Source organism: Lipotes vexillifer, unplaced genomic scaffold, assembly GCF_000442215.2.
Source record: "Lipotes vexillifer unplaced genomic scaffold, Lipotes_vexillifer_v1.1 scaffold967, whole genome shotgun sequence".
NCBI lineage: Eukaryota > Metazoa > Chordata > Mammalia > Artiodactyla > Lipotidae > Lipotes > Lipotes vexillifer.
This window is the reverse complement of record NW_006791018.1, coordinates 881,327-906,141: the sequence shown is the minus strand read 5'-3', so window position 1 is coordinate 906,141 and position 24,815 is coordinate 881,327. Positions and strand designations below refer to the sequence as shown.

The following is a 24,815-nucleotide window of genomic DNA, read 5'->3' as shown; positions in this document are numbered from 1 at the left end:
GGGATCCTCTGGGTGGGCCCAATATAATCACAATGGTCATTAAAGAAAGGAGGCCAGAGGATGAGAGTCAGGGAAGGGGCCATGAGCCAAGGAATGTAAGCAACTTCTGGAAACTTGAAAGGGCAAGGAAATGGGTTCCCAGAAGAATACCACCTGTAGACTTATTTTATATACATATGACAAACAGAACTGTAAAATAATAAACTTGTGTTGTTTTAAGCCACTAAAGCTTGTGGCAATTTGTTACAGCAGTGATAAGAAACGAATATGCCTGGTTAATTCTTATTCATCCTAAACTCAGGCACCCTTTCCTATAGGATGCCTCCCCTGAAAGCTCGGACCCCATATCTGCCCTCCTTCCCACCCCTCTTCTTGGTTAGCTGTTTCTCCTCTTTGTAAAGGAGAAACCTACAGCCTGGCATTACCTTCATACAGCCTAGTAGGATAACTATAGAAATATTTGTCTCCTTAACTAGATTGGGATGGTCCTTCTTAAAGGCAGAATTCTTAAGGGTCATATTTCTTATTTCCAGTGTTTATCAATGTTTCTGACACATAGGGGCACTCAAATATTCATGATAATTTTTCCCAGTAAGTTAGCATCACTCATCCCTTGATGATCAGAAGGGTACCAGCCTTCACTTCCTTACTACATGATAAAGACACAGATGATAAAGAAGTAACTAGTTCATTACCAGGGCCTCATAAATCCTATATAAATGGTTCCTTTCTCCTCTGAAAAGTCTCTCAAAATATTGTTTGCCCATTGTACACTGCTTCAAAGCAGCAACCATCCTTTCTATCACCAATGAAAAAGTTTATACAGTTTTCAGTCTGGAAGAGAAACCAAGTATTACGCCGGGTGAAGAAGAGAGAGAAAACAGAAGAGGAACAGCTGGAGATAAATTGATACATTCTCAAAAAGTCATTGAGGTGAATTGTGTCAGTATTTTCCAAAGATGACCACAGCAGTCCCTCCTACCTACATGCTCTTCTGCACGGTGACCCTCACACTCCACCATCAAGAAGTAAAATCACTGCCTTCCCCTTTGCACCTGGGTTGGCCTTAGTGACTCAGTTGAACCAACAGAATGCAGAAGTGACACTGATGACTTCAGAGACTAGTTCAGAAGACATGCTGTGATCTCTGTCTCTTTGAAGCTCCGAAGCTGCTCCTTCCTGGACACTCCCTCTTGGAAGCCAGCTGTCAGGCTACGAGAAGCTCCAGCCACATGGAGGCCTGCATGGAGGCACTCTGGTTAACAGGCTCCGCTGAGCTCAGCCTTTAAGTCATCACAGCCCAGAAATTAGACACACGAGTGAGGAAGCCTCCAAGTGAATCCCTGTCCCTAGTCAATCAGATCTTCCTTGATGAGACCCTAGATGCAACGGCGCAAAGACAATCATCCGTGCCATGCCCAGACTGACCTCCTGACACACTGAATCCATAGCCTAATAAAACTAAGTTTGGGGTAATTTATTATGAACAAGTAATAACTGCCACAGTGAATACACAGTCCAAAAGATAATCATGGTGACTTTGCTTCCCAATCCTAGAAAGATGGACTGGCCGGATTAAAGTCCAGGTGAATTAGATCAATCTAATTCTGGCCTGATGAGGTGAAATATGCACATGCTCTAGAACTGTCACTCCCAGAGTTTGAGATTTGAGAGAATACATTGCTTATAGTTCAATGAGAGACTGAAAAAACTAAGTACCCTGCTCTCTATGTTGAGAATTTTACCACTGAATGAGTTATCTAGATGGCTTGTGCTGGATTTATAATCCTATACCCTTCAAATATTTGAGAGGTTAGATTAGATGGGATTAAATTCTGAGGAATGCTGGAAGCACACCAAAATGTCTGCTCTCCTTCCTGCCCAATTTGACCCGTTGTAAATAAAACTTGACAGGCCTTCTTAAATCAATGTAATAATGTGTAGCACAAGTGCTTTCAGATGCCCAGTAGCTAAACCACATCAGCTTACTTAGGAAGCCTTCTAGCAATACGTGAAAAAAACAATGGCTCCTGCCAAGAGTGCTGCGTACAAGAGAGCTGGTGGCCTTGAGTGACTCATTTCACAAGGCTCCGTCTATCTGTGCTGAAAGGTCGAAAGTGGGAAGGCATTGGGCCTTTAATAACCAAACTCAGGCCTCGGGCTTATTTGTTAAAGCCAGATGCTGTCATTTTGGAAGCAGATGAGAACACAGTTATAATCGATCTGGAATCCTGATGAATTCCAGGTGCACCTCCCAGCTGCCTGGGGGAGCTGGTAGCTCAAAGTTCCCAGAGGGTTTTATTACTAGTGTCACAGTGAGCTATTCTGTTGCAGAGTCTACACAGCCTCAGTACTTTTACCCTTTGATTCCAAGCTTTTTTTTTTTTTTTTGCAGACTTTTGGGGACACTTTCTTAAAGGCAATTTCTCAGATATATCAAAGAATATAATAGAAAAAAGTAGGAAGGCTAAGAAAAGTTGAAGAGAGTAAGGTCTAGGTAGGAGACCTCAAGGTTCTTAAGGGAAACTGGATTAAATATAGTGTTCCTAACTCCAAAATGGGGCCAGTTGATCCTTAACCAGTAAGTATAGTTTTATGACCCAGCAGATTGCAAGCTATGGCCCATGTCATTTGAGAGAGAAGAAAAAGCATGACCAGAACCCCAAATAGCGTTTATGGCGGCTAGGCTTCAAGGTCACAGCCTGAGAGTCCAGCCACATTTTAGGAATGCCTGCCCATTTTCTAGGCCTGTTTCTCCAGGCTTCTTGTCAGCTCTGTGCATTTCTTGACATCCTTCCAATCAACCCTTTCTTCTGTATGGTAGAGTCAGTTTCTGCCTCTTGCAAACAAGACCCTGAACTAATGCAAATACCAACAGAGCGACCTTTACTTCCAAACGTATTCTTTTTTCTGTTTGGTAGACCAAATGCTCATAAATATATACTGCCAGGTAAGTAAGAAAGCATCAATTTAGGGAAGATGATAATCTGTCCTTCCTTGTGGCTAAGTTAGCCAATAAGGAAAAACAGATGGATGACTCCTTGCTCTCACCCTGGTCCTCAATTCAGGACCACAAATTTTCATGGGGAGATGTTTCAACATCACAACTAGATATGCTAATTCCCTTTATTTAAAAAAAATTTTTTTAAGGGAAAAGAATTCAAGGAGCATAATGGATGACTAAAGGTTTAGTCTTCAACTACTCACTACACTCAACATTTTAAGACATGTTACAAACCATGCTTGGTACAAGTTTACTATCTGAATTTACGTAATTAAAACTCATTTATCATCATATACATTGAGGTGATATATGTGCTTGCTCAGTGATGTCAGGCTTAGGCCCAAACCCCCAAAACCACCAAAAGCAAGGTCTTCGATTAATATCCTTCCCACCATCAGATACCATTAAATTGGAAGTGCTATTTTTCTAAAATATGTACTACAGATGTTAAAAGATACATGGCATAAGATGTCTTTGTGAAAACACAGAAAACCACACTGGTTGGGATTCTTGAATATTAATTGAAATATGAGAAATTAACGTAATCATATATTAGAATCTATTAAAAGCTAAAAGATACTTTCTTTTAATCTAAGTTTGAATTAATTAGTGGTAGTCAAATAGGACAGAATGGATTGGTTGGCTCAAGAAGCAGAGAGGAAAACAATTGTGCCACATACTTAAGATGTGTGGTCTTTAAATATCCTTTTAGCATCTGGTGCCATACTGCAGCAGTATGCTTGGCTACACTCTAGCGGTGATACAAGCCCAAAGGGTCTGGCACTCTAATGCACATTATTTTACCTGCCAAAATAGATACTGATATCTGATACTGAAGCCCACCATCACCCTACACCAGTCCCCCCAGTGAAAACAGGGATAATCCCTTCGTCCTTCTTAAGGAGATGAATGGAATCCCACTTACTAAATGGGATAAAAGCATTAAAAACAATATTCTTGAGGGCAAAGACTCTTCCTTGACCCTACTCCCTAGGATTCCCACAGCTGGTATGGTGATCTCTCGGCCACGGGCAGCTCAATGGGCATTTCTCACTGACCAGGACCCTATCTGCACAGGCATCTGAGATCGTGAGGACAACTTTTCCTAATCAGGAACAGCTGGCTCCCAAACCTCTCTAAACCCAAAAGATTCCACTGACATTTTGCTAAAATGATTAAAGAATATACTCTTCACTATGATGTATACGAAAAATAAAAACCACATAAAGACAGGAGAAAAAGAGAAAAGGAAGAGATTCAAAAGATGTTGGCCTTTGTGTGGCATTACATTAAAAAAAAAAAAAAGAAAAAAAAAACCAAGGTCAATATACATTAACTTTTTTCACCCTCAGATTGAACAGATAAATAAGTGGATGTCTTTTGACCTACCCCTAAGAATGCAGTTTCTCAGGAACGGGCTCCTGTCCCGGCCTCCTGCATATGGCTATTAGAATAATCCTTTTCCTGGCCTGTCTACATGAACACCACAGCCTGAGGTCAGTGCAAGCCAAGAGCACCTACAGAACCAGCTCTGTCCATGTCCCCTCTCCCACGTGACATGGATTGTTTTCTGAGATGCAATTGCCAGTCAAAGGAGAAATCAGAACTTAAATACCCACCATCATTCACAAGAAATTACAAAAATGAGGGAGATTTTGGTTAAAGCTCTAAATTCAAAGTCAAAATTTAGTCCTCTTTACTATTAGCCAACTATTAGATTTAGCAGGATAACTTTTTTTTTTTCAACTAAGCACACGCAATGCCCTAAATGGCTAAACCATATACAATTCTGACACCAGATAGTTAAAACTCAATCCTGCAAGTATTTTTGTGCCTATTAATGCATAAGAAAGGCACTCTACCTTATCTAAGAGAAAACAAATTTAACATTCATCTCATGATTTACTGGCTTTAATGAACACTGATTCTATACAACTATAATTTTAGGACAGAATTTGACCTGCAGTATAATCAGTTGCTTGTTATAATATGACTTTTATTATAACAAGGGTCACTGATAACTGTATGGTAAGTGCTTCCAGTGTGGAAAAGATCTGGCATGTGATATGTTCAAAATATGATCTAATGATAAAGATGTGGGAGTTATATTAGCTTCACATGCTGTTTTACTTTCATTTTAGACCCATCCACCCACATGTCTCCTTATTTATAAATATAAGTTTTATGTCCTGTAAATGATATATAAAAACATTCACAGACATATTCTTATCTCTAAAGACTCTATTTGTTTTGGAAGCCAGAATATGAATTTAAAGAATCACTACTATTCTTCATCATTTTCTTAGAACCCGAATATTTTTCACTACTAAGGCTGAATACATAAAAAAACAATATTTGGTTCTTTCCATGGTTGGCATTATCAAAATGGATAATATCAAAATCTAAAGGCAGTGACTGCAGGGGAAGGAGGCAATGCAAATAAAGGGGCAGGAGGACTGTTTCCCCTGTTGACTGAAGTATCTTTGAAGCTTGCCAGCCCACGTAAAGGATTATGGGTCGCTCACTAGTACATCCTTCAGCTGGGGTAGTGAGTCCAATTAAGGGGATAGGGCAGGGGGATGGGCTCCTAGGTCCTGTCTCAGGAGATTCACACACAATGGGGACCAAACGTCACTGGAAACAGAAGTTCAAGGTCAGTAGCACCAAATCTTAATCCTGGCTCTGCTGTTTATCTGGCCATGGGACCATGAGCAAATAATGTATTTGAAATTTTATTCTTCTATAACATGGAGATAGTATCATTTATCTGTAAGAACCAAATGATTTCATGTGTGTACCTGGCACAGCCCCTGGCACATAGGAGGTCTTCAATAAATACTAGCTGAGTTCTACTCCAGAGGTTCCCAGGAAAGATGAGAGAGAGTTTGGAAGTCCCCCTGAGATCTAGATTTTAATCCAGTTGGGGTCTTAATCCAAAAGCATCTGGAATCAAATGGGATTGCCAGGCAAAGGCACAACTTGGCCGATGCTATTGTAATCTGGGGCTCCATGTGCCTTCAATTACTTTGGTCATGTCCCACCTCAAAGTAGCCTCAGATGTTAGACACTTACAGGGGAGCTAGCAGGCACCCTTCTTGGCTATGTAAGGCTGTGCACCACCACCAAGAGAAACTGGCTATGAGTTCAGTTGTGATGCCTTGACACTTTGGTTCAGAATTCTTGGTGGCATATTATCTATGTGTAATTGTTTCTTCTTTTGTAGTCATTTAGTTTCCATTTCAATCATGCATGTCCATTGGTTTACTGTTTTCCTGTGACAAGATCACCTGATTAAGATTACAAACTGCTAAAATCAGTGTCTGTAGTTATTTGAGTGATTTCTCATAGCATCCAGCAAAGCAGTGATCACACATATGATTTGAGGAAAGTAACTATGATGAAAGAGTTCGTAAAATTTACAAGGTGGATGCTCAAGTAACAATCATATGAAAACAACATACATTTAACAAAACCAGTTTTCAAACCTGGCTATTCTGTGTTCTCCAAAGGAAAATGAGTCCTGCAAATAGTTTTTAGCTCTTCTTAGAAATGAGACAATAAAAACAGCTTAATGCATCCATTTATTTAGACTAGGTTCATTACTTCTCCCTCAGTGACATCTTAGAAAATTAACTATTATACCCCTTAGGCCCTAAAATAAATAAAAAGGTAAATCATGGTGATGGATGTTAACTAGACTTACTGTGGGGATCATTTTGCAATATATACAAATATCAAATTACTATGTTGCACATCTGAAACTAATATGTTATATGTCAATTCTATCTCAATAATAAAACACACACACACACACAAAGGCAAATCATTCTGTTCAAAGATGTCCAAATATGTTTGTGTGAGCATTCTTTTTAAAACTAGAATATCCTACCTCCTTAAAGTTGTCAAATGCTGATAAAATGATTTCATGCCCGCCTCTGACAAGACAAACGGCTGCCAACAGCTCTAAGACAAGAGCTTTTGTTCTGTCAAAACAAGAAGGAAAAAAACCACACATCAGTGAAAGTGAATGAACGATGAGTCTGCTGTTCCTTCCAAGATGAATATGATAATATTTGTCCATGTATTTTTTTAAACTTTTACTAATTAAGGCATAGTTATATTAAAGCACATACATTTTAAAACCTTTACGAACTTCTATACATGTGGCTTATCTAGAGTAGCAAGTTTGGAAGGCATGTTTCCTATTTCCAAGATTACAAATTACTCACAAATGAAAATTAATTATGGGAAGATTAAGTCTTTTAGTCCTATCATCAAGTGACTCAGTGTAATGTGGTTGAAAAAGTATTTTTAATGAGCTAAGGACAACAGGAAACATGAGAATATTCAGTAAAACCACCCATTGGTTAAACACTTTCTCTGGTTCTGGAGTCAGAGACAAAACATTTGCTGAAAAAGTTCAAAGTCAACAGAAATCAACACCTTACGTTGCAAATCTGCTAATCTGCAATGGCTCCATAAAAATCCCCACAATAATGCAAGCTTCCATCACTTCTTCCCACACAGGAGATCTGAAAGGAGCTGGGCTTACAGCTTTGCTAATACAAGAATATTTTCTCTGACTCAAGAAAATAAAACTCCGTCTGAAATATTTTTAGAAGGAAAACCTTAGAGATACAATCTAAGTTTTCAAGTACAATGTCAAGGACAGCATTGTTACTTCAGAGTACGATTACTTCAGTACTTCATCTTTTTTCTGGAATAAAAGCTATTGCCAACCTCTATACAAAGATCATTCTGATAATCCACAATATCAATTGTCTCAAGAAAAATGAATAATGACTTCCCTCAGTGGAAGACAGTGACAAAGAAGCATGACTACTTGGGATTCTAGTAAACTAAGGAAGCAATCAGAAAGTTGCAAAAGCGTTAATCAGGGGAAGTATGAATAATAAAATCCAACATTTAAATAGGATTTAGGGTTTGCATTGCAAGGATCTAATTTATAATCATATTTTTCAGCTGAATTAACAGTTTTCACATATGCAGTCTTATCAGAGGGGTCTGATAAAAGGGAGTAACAGTGTGAAATGCAGAAATGCACTAGAATGGAAAATGCATTACACTAACTAAAATAAATTGACGAAAACAGACTTCTAGAGGTAATCTGTGAAATGAATATATGGCACTTGCCTATATAGGAAAGCGAATATTAAAAGAAATCGGCGTGCAGTTATTTTTGTTTTGTTTGTGTTTCTTTTTTGGTTTGGCAATAAAAGCTACACATGTAAAGGCTGCAAATGAAGTGTAGACAAGCAGTAGTAGTTTTAGTCAGCTTTCAGCAAAAAGTGGTGTGGCTAAGTCTGTATCAAGACTCTCCTGGGCCCAGTCCTGACAACCTGGAAGCTTCATGCTCTAAATTTGCAAGGATGCTGAGAACTAGGCCTCAAGAGGAATGAAAGCTTGAAGACAGGGCCAGAGTTGTCACTAGTTGTAAAACTGTAACATAGCTGAAAAGAAAATTCTACTTAGCCAGGGAGTCCATCGACAATCTTAATTTAAAAAGTCATGCTTGAAAGTTTCTAAACTCTAATTTGATTGTCGATGAGCTCTCTGGTGTCCCTAGTTCAATTCAGATTTGTACATTACAAAGCCAGCTTACCTTGGATTCTTGTTGTTCAAGCTTAGTGCAATCTCGTTGACAGCATGTGGATGAGACATGACCATGTTGAAACCATACTGAAATGGATGTGGAAAAAACAAAGCATTAGGAGTTAATTGAGAGGACTGTCAATGTTGATTAAAAAACAAAAACCTGAACTTTCTACCTAATGTGATTTTATACCATCATAAATGCACTTATGTCTCTAGCACATCAGTGGCTGCACATATTTCTCTATGAAAAATTTCAGGAATGATGTTATTATCAAGGTACCATATTCCTATTCTCCATGAATAAACTATATGTGTCTCTTCATTAAAATGATGAAAAGGCTCCAGGCCAGTGATTCTCAATCCTGACCGCTTGACAAAATCACCTGGAACAGTCAAAAACAAAACACCAATTCTCCAGGACCCACTTCAGGTCAATTTATTCTGAATCTCCAGGGTGGAGCCCTGGCATCTGAATTTTTTAAGCAGCTTCACTGTGCAGCCGGGGTTGACAACCACCACCTCTGGTCCCTTCTCTTGGCAATGGTTATCGAGACCAAAAGCCTAGGAAAACCTTCCTTGCTCTGAGGCGTGGTACCTCATCCTTCTATAAAATGAAGCAAGTTAAATAACGGGATCAAGAATCATTCTTGATGCTGCCGAACTGAGGAATTATTCCTTCTCCTCCAAACTCACTCTCAGCTCATGACCTTATTTCCAATTACACTGAGAAAACATAAGCAATCAGAAAAAAAAACTTCCAAAAGCTCCCACCACCACGTCAATCCACCCACACAGATCTGTGCCTTCCCTCCTCACTTCTTCCTAAAGATGAACTCTCCACGCTCCCATCTAAGACCATTCCCCCCACTTGAGTTCTTGATCACATTCCCTCCAACCTACTCAAGAACAGTATATGCTCCAGCGATTCTCCCATTCCCCCATCATTATTTTTCCCTCTCTGATTCACTACCATTAGCATAAAAACATGATGCAAATTCTCCTTTCTTAAACAACAAAAACAAAATCTCTCTTGACCCAACAACCAGTGTCCAGCCACTCTCTCATTTTTCTGCTATTCTTTTACAGCAAAACTCCAACCACTCGTGGTCTCCAATTCCTCTCCTTCCGTTCGGTCTTGACACCACTTCCGTCAGGGATTTCATCCCCAACACTACAATGAAACTGTACCAGCAATGATGGGCACTTCGCTGGAGCCCATGGCCAACTCTCTTCATCTTGCCGGACTTGGCAGCAGCACCGGACACAGCTGACCACTCTCTGCTCCATGAAATACTTCCTGTGCTTGGCTCCTACTTCCCTGGCTGCTTCTCAGTCTCTCTAGCTAGTTTTTCCTCATCTCTCTGACATTAAATAGAGCGCCCCAGGGTTATTTGGGACCCCTCTGCTTCTCTGTCTATCCCCGCTGATCTCCTTCACTCCCCTGGGTTTATATACCATCTACTGACTCTCAAACTTTTATCTCCAGCCCAGAACTCCAGATCTTGAACTCCTGACTGGCATATCTGACCACCTATTTAAGATCTATTTGGATATCTATGGACACCTCAAATTTAACATCCCCCAAACTGAACTCCTAATCAGGTCTCCCAAATCTGCTCACCCTGCAGCCTTCCCCATCCTAGTAGACGGCAACTCCATCTTCGAGGCGCCCAGGACCGCTACTGTCCTTACCACCAAAACGAAACCAGAATCTGGCCACCTCTCATCACCTCTACTTCTATTCTCCTGGTCCATATACCACCATCAACACTCACCTAAATTAATGCAACAGCCTCCTAAAAGGTCTACTTCCTTTTGTCTTTGCCCCCCAGGGTGATTCCTAACACAGAAGTCAGAGGGATCATGTTAAATTCAAGTGTCGGATTAAGTCACACTTTTCCTCAGAACCTTCAATAGCTTTCTAATCATAGCAAAGCCAATGTCCCTTCATTGGCTTATAAAGCCCTGCATAATCAGGACCCCCTTGTAACTTCAGATTTCATCTTCTACTTCTCTCCCTCTTATTCATTCTGATCCAGCCAACCTGACCTCCTTTCCGTGCCTTCAGTACATCAGACCTATTCCTGCCTCGGGAACTTTGCACTTGCCCTTCCCTCTGCCTATAATTTTCTTCCCTAAATATTCCTTACCTTGTTCCCTCATTCTAGTTTTACATAAATGTTATCTTCTCCATGACACTTTTCTTGCTAGCCTATTTAAATCTGAACTCACATTTCCCGCACTTATTCTTATTTCTTGATTATTTTTTCTACAGTACTAAGTAGTAGTTCTCTGGAGGCAGTCTTCCTGGCTTCAAATCTGAGTCCACCATTTATTAGCTATGTGATCCCGGGCAAAGGGCAAATTACTTAACTTCTCTGTATTTCAGTTTCCTCACCAGTAAAATGGCGAGGGTAATATTACCAATCTCACAGGACTGTTACGAGGCTCAAATTAAGTAATAGGTTTAAAAGTACTAGACTGTAGGAAGCACTATTTAAATGTCAGCTTTTATTTCATTTCATCACTATTATTATCTGGAATGCCATATAGTTTACCAATTTAATTGTTTGCCATCTGTCTCCCCTCAACAGAGAGTAAGTTCCCTTGGGCACTTATGTATTTGATGCTGTATTCCCTGTGCCTAGAACAGGGTCTGTCTGGCAATGCTCAAAAAATATTAATTGGTTGAAAGAATAAATGCATGTTTCCCTTCTTAAATTCAGTTTGGCATGCTTATATTGGGTTTGAACTCTAATACTGACCTATGCATTTACCACCCATTTCTACTTGGACCCATCTATAGGATCCGTTTCAATGGATATCAAACCCAATTTTCTGATGTGAACAATGTTTGTCTAATTCTCAGCCCTGGTTTGCTTTTACAACTATACTTTTGACCCTGTCAGCTCACCCTAGATACTTCAGGCTCTAACTCCCACTTTGTGGTTAGGATTAATCCCACACACTGTAGTTGGTCGCTCCCGGTGTTTTTCAGAGTGGGGATAACCTCTAAGGAGGACCCTGCACTTCTACCAAGAATCCTCCAAGTGTTTCTTATGAAGATTAGGAACCACAGGGTCCAACACACAGTAATTATAACTCCTTGCCTATTCATCATATAACCCTTTGAGAAGCAACGACCTGTCCAGTGTGAGAGTCTATCATTCCTAGGGTCCTAAAGCTGTTCCATTATTGCCCAAAACCAGTGGCTTACGCTGTCTTTAATAGTCACAAACATTAACAAAGTAATCTAGACAAGCTTGCCATTATAAGAGGAAAATGTCTTCCCTTAAATACACTGTAAATTATAAATGCTAATTAAAATATAAGGGCGATGAATTATGAGCACTAGAATGAACTAGACCTTTCTTTTTTAATAGAATTTCATTAAATCCTGCTATTTACTTCAAATAGAAATAATACAAAGTCACCAAAGAGAACAAGATCTGAGCCTGATGAATTCAGATCTTTTTAAAGGATTATAAACAGAAACATACCTGATAATTCATGATGGCACGTAAACACATGATACAGACATGCACGTCATCTTTCTTACTCACTAATCTTGAATTTTTCAGGGTTCTTCTGCTTGGCAAAGTATTATATCTACAAATAAAAAGGGAAACTTCTATAAAGCTATAGATTACTTTCTTAGCAGAGGCAGATGCACTTTAAAAATGGACACTGTTCTCTATTTGTACCTACAGCTAAATGAGGATTGCTGGTCAAACCACCACTAAGTAACCCATCACCACCAACAACCCCATCACCACAAAGCTGTTTCTGTAGACTATGAGGCCTACATAGTTCTGTGTACTGGCTATCATCTTGTCAGGCAATATACCCACGGACAGTGAAACAACTCCACTCACTGCATATAATTAATCAGACTATACATGAGACTAACCAACAATCGAGGCTCTAATCAGCAAGCCAAGCCAGATTTGCAGAGGTGATTTGAGACAACACGCATACAGGCTGCATTTTTAAACAAGTGAAGGGGTAGAGCTCAGCTAATATGTAGACCTCCTATCATGTGACTCAATTTTAGTAGCACCTTCCCATCACTGTTATCAGGAGTCCCTGCTTCAGAGTTTAAGCCTAGGCAAGGTCATACATTCGCAACTGTGATATCAGCCTGTGATACTGTACCTTAATAGTACGCAAAACCTAAATAGCATACAAATGCCTCCACAGCCTGATCCCTCACCCAAAGCCTGGTATGGCATCTGAAACTGAGAAGGAAATATGCTGACATTTCAAAGGGTTAGGATGTTTCAACATTAGGGTTCATTCTGGAGACCCTACATTGCTAAGCCTTAGTTCTCCTTTCTGCAGATTTATGAGAACCTGCAAGTCATAAAGCAGTGACAGTGTAAGATGGGGCAAGTAGAAAGATGACAATACTGAGGGCTTCGTTATGAGCTCTAAATGACTGCTTCAGAGGGGAAACAGATAAGTTTTCTCTGCAACTCCAACCCTGAAAGCAAATTTCAAAAGTTGTCAACTACTTTCCCAGAGTCAATGACAGAAATGTTCCACAAAAGAAGCTATAGGCCTTCCTTCTCCTTGAATTAAGCTAATTAAACATTTTTAAAGAAGGCATAATTAATATTAACTGCTTTCAAAAGTCTCACAGGTGCAGGCTAAGATTTGAAAACTGAATTGACAGGTCTCCAACTGTTCACCTGAGCAGATCTTTTACATTTTCTATTCAAAAACCATCAAACAGAAGAAAGATGATTCTTTCACACAAGCCTACTAATATGACAAATACATTTTTGAAAAGCACCTTGGTAAGTCACTGGCCTCAATATACCTGACTGTGCAAAACCTGGTTTTCTCACATTACTTTTAAAGAAGAACGCTTTGCTTGAGGACTCCTGCTTTACTCACACTGGAAAATAACAATTCAGCAATGGAAGGCGGCCTAATCCAGTTTTGAGTGCAAAACAAAGTTAAGGAAACACATGCAGATTTGAATGTTATAAGCCCAATTTCAACATCTAAAATACAACTTTAAAAGATGTCACTCTGGGGCTTCCTTGGTGGCGCAGTGGTTGAGAGTCCGCCTGCTGATGCAGGGGACACGGGTTCGTGCCCCAGTCCGGGAAGATCCCACATGCCGCGGAGCGGCTAGGCCTGTGAGCCATGGCCGCTGAGCCTGCGCGTCCGAAGCCTGTGCTCAGCAATGGGAGAGGCCACAACAGTGAGAGGCTCACATGCCGCAAAAAAAAAAAAAAAAAAAAAAAAAAGATGTCACTCTGCCATAACCCTAGCCCGAGCATGACGGCTAACACACCGGACAGAAGTCTCACAGGGACCAGTGCCCCTTCAAACAACTATATGACCTGTCTGACCCAAGAATCCCTGGTCTGCTTAATCTACACCCAAAGGTCTCTCCCTTCCTCCACCCTTCTTAATTTATTTTAACCTCAGGTTTGTATTTCTTTAGTGGAATCACGTGTTGGCTATATAACAGCTGATTGGATAGTTCTCATTTCTAACAAAGCAATGGCTGCTAGCATAAAACAAAGTCATCTAAGATTAAGCTTGAAAAAAGAAAAGGTATTATCAAGGGAACCAATCATCCTTTGATAAATTATATTTATGTGTAGCAGTGACTGCAGAAGATGGACTGGCCAAAGCAAATTATTCTTTAAAGAAAATGGGACAGGTCATCACACAGGCATATACTTCTGCATCACTTCCAAATAAAGTTTAACGATTCCAGCCACTAGACCAAATGTACACATTTAATGATGCTTCCTAAGAGGTGTAAAGTAACATAGCAGTTCCTTCCTTTTACTTATTAACCCACAACTTCAGCTATATTGAAATAAGACTCTTCCTAAGAAGACAAAATTTCTTTGTCATTACTAACATTATTTGCAGAAACCACTAAAAATTGATTCTAATATCCTACTTACTAAACAGTAACACAAAAGGCTTATATTTGTTTTAATAGGTGGTTAATCTCAAATCGATTTTCTGGATCAATATTTGAAATGCATTTAATATGAAAAAGCACATGCATATTTATCAATATTAAAGGAGTTTAGAAAGTACACAATACATAAGATATCAATAAATAAAAATGTGTATTTTATTTATTAATGATACTCTATACTTAAAAGCAACAGAGCTAAGCTTTTTTCTAAAGTGAACGATATTTAATATAAGATTAATTTTCCTCTAATTTTTGGAGAATATACAATATTTTTTATACAAAAATACAGTGAGCATTAAAGGCAACATTTGAACTTGTATTTAAAATCACAGCATTACAGTAATTTTTTTTTTTTTTTTTGGGGCACACGGGCCTCTCACTGTTGTGGCCTCTCCCGTTGCGGAGCACAGGCTCCAGACGCTCAGGCCCAGCAGCCATGGCTCACAGGCCCAGCCGCTCCACGGCATGTGGGATCCTCCCGGACCGAGGCACGAAGCCATGTCCCCTGCATTGGCAGGAGGACTCTCAACCACTGCGCCACCAGGGAAGCCCTACAGTAAATTTTAAAACACCACCATGACCAGTAACAACAACCAACCATAGCACTGACAGCTGAAGGAGATCTGTGATATCATTTACATCAACCTTTGCTGATACAGATAAGAAAACTGATGCCCAAAGATGTTACATCTGCAGAGCAAGTATTGAATAGAAGTAAGAGATGAGACCAGACCCTCAAGTCTCCTCAAGTCATGTTGGGATTCAGGGCAGTCACTTTCTACAAGTTGCTTCACAACTTGACTCATCAGCAATCTATCAGGTGATTATGTGAAAAAGCTACCACCTACAGCCATATGTGCTGAGGAATTCCTTGTCAAATGTTTGTATCATATTATCCCAACAGCGTTTTCTGCCTCGGTCCTACATAGGTGTCTTTCCCCCACTCCTCCAATAATTATTTCACCATACAGGATTAAGGCTTAGTTGGTTAAGAACAGCAGCATCTGAGCAACTCTTCAGAACACAATGGCTGATCCACTTGCTGAGCAAAATTTTCTTTTTAAATCTTTATCCTAAATCACTTATTGGGCAAGTGAGGATTTTTTTTTTTTTTTTTTTTTTTTTTTTTTGGGGGGTCCCCAGGCCTCTCACTGTTGTGGCCTCTCCCGTTGCGGAGCACCGGCTCCGGACGCGCAGGCTCAGCAGCCATGGCTCACAGGCCCAGGTGCTCTGCAGCATGTGGGATCTTCCCGGATCGGGGCACGAACCCATCGGCAGGCGGACTCTCAACCACTGCGCCACCAGGGAAGCCCTGTTTTTTAACTTAATAGGAAATTTTGCTCTATATTTTGGAATTCTCATCTAACAATTTTTCCCCAATTAAGAAAATGCACTCCTAACTAATTCACAACTCTTTGGCAAACACAAAGTATTTGCAAACAACTTAACTGAGGATCACCTTAAATTTCCAAGGCTAAATTTTAGGGACTGTGTCATGGGTTAGCATGTACATTAATCTACTCTTCAGCATGAACATTTTGTGGAATTTGACAATTTATGTAATTAAATATTTCGTTTATTTGCTTTAGTTGTCATCTGAGTAATTTATTACCTTTTTTCTTTTTGGACATGTTTTCAATTCAGCTACAATGCACAATGTTGATAACTATCCAAAGAACACATCCCCATGGCGCTGGTTTTACTAGATCCCCCAACTTGACTAACAGAATTAGGCCTAACAATTTACTACATATCCACTTTCCACAAGGACACCTGGACGAGGTAAGCAATCTGTAAGACTGGCCTCTGGTGCTCTCTACCAACCACAGGAAATCAAACCAAACCTAGTGTTTAAGGTCCAAAGTTGGTCTTACCAAGCATCTACTGTTCATGCTAAACTCTATTAAGTGCTAAGGGAAAATGAAAGATGAAGATGTTGCTTCTGCCACTATCTAGTTTAGGAAGCAAGAGGTTATATCGATAGCCCCTGTATTAAGATGTTCTCTGTCCACACCCAGCCCACCCCTTCTGCTGCATGCACATCCTAACGTGTAAAATGAATTCAGTAATAGTACACATACCTGCACAGCACAATATGGTGGAGTGATAACAGTCACACCTCAAACGAGAACACTTTTTTGCAAGGCAAGATACTTAAAATCCTCATATAACCTTTTCTCAATCAAGTCATATTTGACTGAGTTAATAAGACAGACCTACTCTTAGTAACTGTCTTTAGGCATATGAAAGTTGTTTTTAAATGAGGCTCTAATTCAAGAAGTAAGTATAAAAGGAATGGACAAAATTGTGGGGTAAGTATCAGAAAGGTGACATACAATGAACATAATTGAACATGGAATATTACTAACGCAGATTTAAAACACACCATCTCATGAGTCTTTGAACAGTGGAGTTGCAAGACACTTCCATTCATTATTTTTATCTATACTTAAAATTTTCTACAATGAATGTATATTACTTTCCAAATAAAGAAAATAAAAAACAAACCCTTACAGATGGTCTAGGTTTACATTCATCTAAAGACAGAAAGCTAACTAGATCGTATGATGATAATGCTTTTCCCACTTTAGTTACCCCACAGAAGAATGTTTCCTAAAGGCCTCTTAAGTAAAGAGCTGGTCCTTAAGTGGAAAGCCAAGCTGAGGTTTCTCTGAAGAGCCCCAATTCCACCACAACACAGGCAGCAAAAGAACCAAGTATCATCAGAACAACTAAGCTTTTAAAATCCTGTTCCCTGGTGCTGCACACATCCACCTGGATGCCAACTGACCTGAGTACAATGATTAAGAGTTTCCAGAGAAAACGGATGAGGTTAACTGATTAGTGCCACAAATCTCTACCAAATGTATGAGTCACACTGACTCACTTAGGCAGGGCTGGAATTTCACAGCAATGATCCATCACCAATTAAAAATGCAAACAGCTCAGATGAGATGTGTCATCACAGCCAAACACTGTGTACAAGGTGCTGCTGCATGGTCATGTTAACACAAGTACATATGATGCAGTGCATTATCTTTAAAAGGTAGATAAGGCCGCCTCCGGTTCTGTGTCACAGCCCTGTGGGCTAAGCTACCTTCACCTTTCACAAGCACTGATCATCCCGCTTTGGCTATTTGAATCAACTTTCCACAAAGACCTGAGCTTCACAGGGATTACATCAGTGACTCAGTAGAAGATATGGGTGCTTCTATGGAAAATGAATACCGATGGCGTGTGTCCCATTACAGAGTTACATACAGTGAAACCAAGTACTATGATGGTTTCTTCCTGAAGTTATTTGGAAGCAACTAAAACAGAGCCAACAGGACAGGTGGAGACTGCCCTCAGTTCACTGTGATATATTCAGAAGGCCCCAGTGGGAGGCAACAGTAGTTGCCCTGTGGTCTCTACGGATGACTGAGGCAGATAAGCTCTAGTCCTGCCCTATCTAATATGTCTTAAGTGATCCTAGATGTCGTCAGCAGTTAATGGGGTATGTTCCCTCAGCTAAGACTTGAAATTGGCTTCTTCACTAGCAGTTCTCAAATCTCAGGGTACATCACACCTTAATGTAGAAGGAGGGAGGAAGAAGAGGGGCTTAGAAAGACCTTCAAGTCCATTCTGCCCCCTCTCCACTGCCTACCACACTGACGGTTTGCACTGTGATTATGGAACTCTTGGTTTTTGAGGCGACTGTGGATCTGGAGAGGAAAAACAGCACAAGCTAAAATCTCACAAAGCCAGCTATTCTGAGATTCAGTTGTTTTTCCTAAATAGATGCGCCCTAGATTGTTACAAGACTTTAATCTCCAGAGTTCTGAAAAAGTTGATTCTGGCATGTTTTGCCAGTTTTCTCACTGCTTTTATGAATCCTGTACTCCACCATTTTCAGTGACATTCCATAACAGACACTTAGAGATCCTGAGTAACGTACTCATTCTGAATACACATAACAATTCCTTCAAGTTAAAGGGAACAGTCAAACAAGGTACTGCAACAATTATGTTTCTCTGGTGATGGGGGTTGGTTCCCCAAGATGTCAGGATCAGAGAACTACCTCAGATTCCAAATGGAAAAACAGGGAATGACATATTTACAGGGAGGTTGTGGCTCAACGCCTGGACCACGGGATGGGGGCACTAAATTCTGTCCAAGAACCTTTCCTCCGCCAGACGGGCAAGCAGAGTTTTGAGGCTCTCGGTCCGTGGACACAAAAGAGGGGTTTCCCAGAGGCAGAAAACAGCCCTGAGTCTAACTTTTGGTGCTCCTGCCATCTGTAGGAAAGGGAATGGGGAAGGGATATTTAGGGCTGTATTTCTGAGGTCTCAAGGGTTTTAAGGAAATCCTGTTTTCTGAGAGGTCATTTTGACAGAAACACCATCAAATTTCTCAGGCCCTCTTCTCCATCGACTGTGAGAACTGCCTGCTATCTTGTTACTGAATGAAAACTAAACGTTGCCCTCATAAATCAAAGATAAGACACTATCTTGGAAGAGATGCCAGGTAGAATTCACCAAGTTCTATGAACGTGGAAACAAACAGATGCCAACACTGACTTCAGATCAAAACCAGAGAGAAATGACTCTAACCACTTGTATTAATTTTATGCACCAGGGGTTATAAGTTACATGAAATAATAATAAATGAAGTTATAGTCAATGCTGGTAGGAGTAAGAGGCACAAAAAACTAAGCAATTGTTGCAAATATCTTTTAAGAAACCTATACAATGTGTCCTGGTTAGTACTATAGTGACAACTGCACTATCTGCCCAGGAGCCTGTTGTGAGCACCTCGACCTGCACAGCACTGGCAGCAGGTGCTATGCAGAAAAAAAAAAATTATCTGTTTTGAAAACCTGTCAGAATGACTGTTTAGTGAGATCCAACCAGTTGACTTCTTCTAAGAAATGTCAAGGCAAGTAAAACCTGAATTATGGACTCCCGAAGGCAAAAAGAATGGTGAGGACAGCAGAGGAAACCTGGGGAAGTGGCTCTCTTGGATCTGCTTGACCACAGATTAAATACACAGGAACTTCTCTTGCCAGGTACATATTCATAGCCTGAATTACATACACTGTTCATTGGAGTTCTGGTTAGAGCCATGTTTTGCTATGCTTAAACCACCATTCACTGTAAGAGAATCTAAAAGAAAGCTATAGTAATTCTGAACTAGTTCCTTAGGTTTAGGAAATGTAACAGACAAGTGGGACTACACAAAATGAAAAAGCTTCTGCACAGTAAAGGAGACAGAATGAAAAGGTAACCTATGGAATGGGAGAAAATATTTGCAAACCAAATACCTGATAAGGGCTTAATATCCAGAATATACAAGAAACTCCCACAAATCAATAGCAAAAACAAATTATCTAATTAAAGAATGGCAAAGGACTTGAACAGACATTTCTCCAGAGAATACATACAAATGGCCAACAGGTATATTAAAAATGCTCACTAATCATCAGGGAAATGCAAATCAAAAGCACAATGAGACAGCACCTCACACCTCTCAGATGGCCATTATCAAAAAAGACAAGAAAAACAAGTGTCGACAAGAATGTGTATAAATTAGAACTCGTGCACACAGTTGGTGGGAATGCAAGTTGTACAACCACTATGGAAAACAGTATGGAGGTTCCTCAAACAAAAGTAGAACTTCTATATGTAATGATCCAGCAATCCCACTTCTGGGTATTTATCTAAAAGAACTGAGACCAGAATCTTGAAGAGGTATCTGCACTCACCTATTCCTTGTAGCATTATTCACAAAAGTCAAGATGTAGAAACAGCATAATGTCCATCAACAGATGAATGGATAAATATAGATAAAATATGGCTTAAAAAAATAGCAATGATGTGGTGTGATAGGAGTTTTAGCTGATGCTATGGTAGTAATCATTGCAATGTACAAATATATCAAATCAACACATTGTACAACTTAAACTTACACGATGTTATACAACAATTATATCTCAATAAAAAATTAAACTAACTTACATATTCACATACACACACAATATTAAAGTCATGAAAAAGAAAGGGTTGCAAATTCCCTGGTGGTCCAGTGGTTTCACTGCCGTGAAACCAGTGGTTTCACTCAGTGCTTTCACTGCCGTGGCCCAGGTTCAGTCCCTGGTCGGGGAACTAAGAAAGGGTAAGGAACTGTTCCAAGTTAAAGGACACTACACAGACACAACTAAGCACAATAAATGATCCTTGTGTTAGATTCTGGACAGAATTTGAAAAAAATGTTATGAAATAGACTGGGATAATTGATGAAACTAAAGAAACTGAACTAAAAATTGTGTCAATATGTAAAAGTTCTGACTTTAATAATTATACCATGGTTATTTAAGAGCATGTTATAACTAAAATTGTAACTAAAATAATAATTTTAGTGTAAGTATATTTGTTCTTAGGGTACCCACACTAAAATAATTAGGTATAAAAGGGCATGATTCTGTAACTTATCCTCAAATGGTTAAAAGGTGTGTATGTTTACAAAGCAAATGTGCAAATGGTAGAGTAAATTTAGGTACAAAATGTTAAAACAATTGTTGAATCTGTGTAAAGAGCATAAGGGGGATCACTGTACTATTGTTGCTTTTTTTTTAAAGTTTTCAATGATACCAAAATTTAAAGTTACAAAAAGAAAAAGAAGAAACTGTGGTAAATACATACACTGGAATATTATTCAGCCTTCAATTAAAGGAAATCCTGCAATATGTAATAACACAACTGAACCTTGAGGACATTACTCTATGTGAAATAAGCCAATCACAGAAGGACAAATGCTGCATGATTGTATTTATATGAGATATCTGAAACAGTCAACCTCACCGAAGCAGAGAATAGAATGGCGGTTGCCAGGGGCTTAAGAGAGGGCAAAGTGGGGAGTTAAAGGTATAAAGTTTCGGTTATACAAGGTAAGTAAGTTCTAGAGATCTGCTGTATAACATCTTGCCTATAGTCGACAACAATGTATTACACACCTAAAAATTGTGAAGAGGGTAGATCTCATGGTAAGGGTTCTTACCACAACAAAATAATAAAAAATAAAAGCAGTATGCTTAAAAAAAATAACAACGGGTGATAACATAAGAATGAATGATAAGTAACATGTCTGATAATTCTGGACGTACAGGAGAAAGACCTAATCCTGACGAAAAGCTAGATGTGATCAAATCCTGGATTTGTTTAGAGATCTACATCTGCAAAGCACCAAGCTCTTAGTCAACACCAAACAGGAGCCACTGATCACCCAGTGATGCCTTAAAAAAAGTCTTCACAACATATGCTTATTTCTAGACATATTCTTATATGTGAGTTTTCTATATGTCTGCCTCTCCCTCTGAGCCTGTATTATCCAAGGACAGTATACTACTGCAGAAACTTGAAAGGAATGTTTCCTGAACTGACCTAACCAGATTTTCCCAGAGTCCAGCAAAAAGGTTTTCAAAAATATTCCGTGGAGTCTCCATGCCAACATTTGTGGGATTTGTAATATCTAGGTCCAAATGGCAACAGGAAAAAGACAAGGTATATATTTTTGCCTCTTACCAAAAGTGTCTTCAAAGGTCTAACTATTCAGAAATTAAACTAATATCTACCTATAAATAGATAAATTAGAACTCCCCTGGAAGCTAATGTAAGGGTTCAGCCCAACAGAATGCAACGCCAATTAAGTATGTCACAGCGTTTGGCATAACTGTAATAGTCTTTTATGGTTCCAAGGTCTGGCTAATAGAACTTTACCAAGATTTGGGGTTTTAGATTTCCTCTCCCTTACCGTTCAGACATGACATCACCTGGGCATATTTTTTCTATCAATTAAACTCATAAAATACTTGATGCTAAAAAAAAAAAAAAAAAAAAATGAGCCAAGCACTTTTCTGTCTCTACAGCCAAAAGAAACAGAGCTGAAAGAGTAGAACCCAGATAGTTCAAAGTGGGGGTAACGGAGGAGGGGAAACAGAGAGACAAAGACAGAAACAGAGACACAGGAGGGTGAGTACACAAAACTCCTTATGAACCTTTTTTCTTTTAAATCAGTTATTGAAATTTTCTGTTGATCTGTATTTCCTGTTAGAGGACCAGGTGATAGCTAGAACACAACCTGTAAGTCAAAAGGTCTCATTACATGCTTTTTGAATGGAATCAGTGAATCAACAGACTCCATCATATGAATGGAGGGTCAATAGTCTGAATTTTCTGATTTTCAATTATATTCCTTTTTGTCAAAGGCATTTGCTATGGAGTGGCTAATTAATCAGGATATGACCCTAGGTGAGAAGTGTCCAAGGAAACCATCTAACTCCTGTGACTTTTCAAAAGAAATATTTCTATGTTCATCCAAATTTGGCCCTTCTTTTCATAAATCTTCAATAAAATATAGTCGATGAGCTAAAATGACAATTCCACAGCCTGGCCTTCAACGCAGTACATAAAATGGCTCTACGCTCACTGTTTCCTAAACAAACCACGCAGTCTCACCACTGACCCGCTGCTCATACCGCTCTCCCTTCCTCTCCCTTCTCCTACCCACTCCTCCCAGCCTTCCTCGTGTTGTTTCACATGCAGACCAAGTCATGACTCTTCCCTAGGTTGGACTGTTCACTCTAGCCTCTAAGGTTCCATATCATTAGTTCTGCTTATACACAAGTGATACTTAACATGTGTTAGTGCGTATGTGCGTGAGCACACACGCTTCTCAATCAAATCATATATAAAGACACTGACACAGTGGAAAGAAGTCAGAAGACTTTGATTATAAATCCTGGCTCTATCACTTACTACCTATGGATAACTTCTCTGAGCCTCCTCATCTGTAAAATGGGGCTAATAACTCTTGAACACCTCCCCAAGATTTCATGAAGATATAATGATGTAAGTATGAAAAATTCTTTTATCAGTCATGAATCATGTACAAACATATTATTCCATGTATCCTTCTGTATCCTCAGCACTTGACAAAGCACCCTTCACATATTAAGTATGCAATAAATCTTGCAGATGAAGACACTAGACCACACCTGTAGGAATTTGCTGAGTCATCTTTAGTATTTTCCTCAATTCTATGTAGTTATTTACTGACTACTCACTGTTGCACCAGGTTCTTTATAGGAATTGTTAATTTAATCTCACAACCTATGAGGCAGGTCCTAGATCTGATCTGAGAATCTGTGAGACAGAACCCAACAATGCCCTGGCCAGGTGACTTGTTTTTTCATTTCCACATAGCCTCTTTTAGTCAGTTTTCTATCACAGAAAAGACCCAATAAAGAGGGAGAACAAGTGAATCAGTCTTTCTCACAGTGGGAAATGTCTGGCAAATCTGCCAGTATGGTGCACCCACAAGCTACAATTAAAGCCGTCACCATTTTCATAAGCAAGGCCCTTAAAGTAAGTTCCAAGCTGAGAATGTGGAATGTACACTCTTAACCCAAGTACATTTTTCTCTGTTTACAACACCAAATAAAAAAGAAATGCACAAATCTGAAACACAACCACCTAACACTTTCCACTTGTTTCTGCTTACAAATGTGCTGAAAAGGCAAAGTAACAATTTGTAGTTACAGATTATTTTTGGAAAGTCTAGGACTTTAGAAAGGCTTTATTTTATAGATGGGTACTGGGTACTGCATTTCCTGTGACCTTTGATCTTCAGGTCAACAGTCTAGCAGGTTAAGGAATGTCTTCAACAGTTCTCCTTCCTCAGAAATAAAACTCAGGTGTTGGCTATAATGATCATCTCCTCATTGTTCTTTTTTCTTCCACTCCTTTGCAGTATTTTCTCTCCTTCTAAAGTAAGTGTTAATGAAAATTTTAATCAGCACCTGCCATCTCATCTGGTGAACAGAATTCAAGCCTTGAAAATAACTGTTTAAATATATTTTTCTTTGTAGAGTTCCCCCTTTAAATTGGCAGCTAGGGTAAATTCTTCAAGATCCTTCCATAGGGAAATATTAGAATAAACAAAGTTAAGGAAAATGAATAAACGTAGAATAAAATACAGATTACAACTCTCAGTCATGACAACTGTAAAAGATCTGAGTTGATTTTATAGAATTTGGGGGGAGAAGAAGGAAGAGAGAAGAGAATAACGATTGTTTCAGAAATTACATTCTTAATTTATAGAAGCTGGAAAATGAACAAAATTGAGTTCAACCTCCTCGTTGGGAATCAACATAGAAGTGCTTTGGCTTCTAACTATAGAATTTGAAGATTTTTTTTTTTTTTTTTT

At 39.3% G+C, this 24,815-nt stretch overlaps 1 protein-coding gene across 3 annotated transcripts in view; it reads right to left on the bottom strand.

The window, feature by feature from the left end:
• FMNL2 (formin like 2) overlaps positions 1-24,815 on the bottom strand; it is a 315,721-nt gene that overhangs the window by 54,677 nt on the left and 236,229 nt on the right. For all 3 annotated transcript variants that reach the window (XM_007464164.1, XM_007464163.1, XM_007464162.1), the window contains exons 7-9: positions 12,121-12,229; positions 8,628-8,704; positions 6,894-6,987 (exon numbers count right to left, since the gene is read on the bottom strand). In XM_007464164.1, coding sequence (XP_007464226.1) covers positions 6,894-6,987; positions 8,628-8,704; positions 12,121-12,229 — 280 coding nt within the window. The remainder of the gene's footprint in view (positions 1-6,893; positions 6,988-8,627; positions 8,705-12,120; positions 12,230-24,815) is intronic.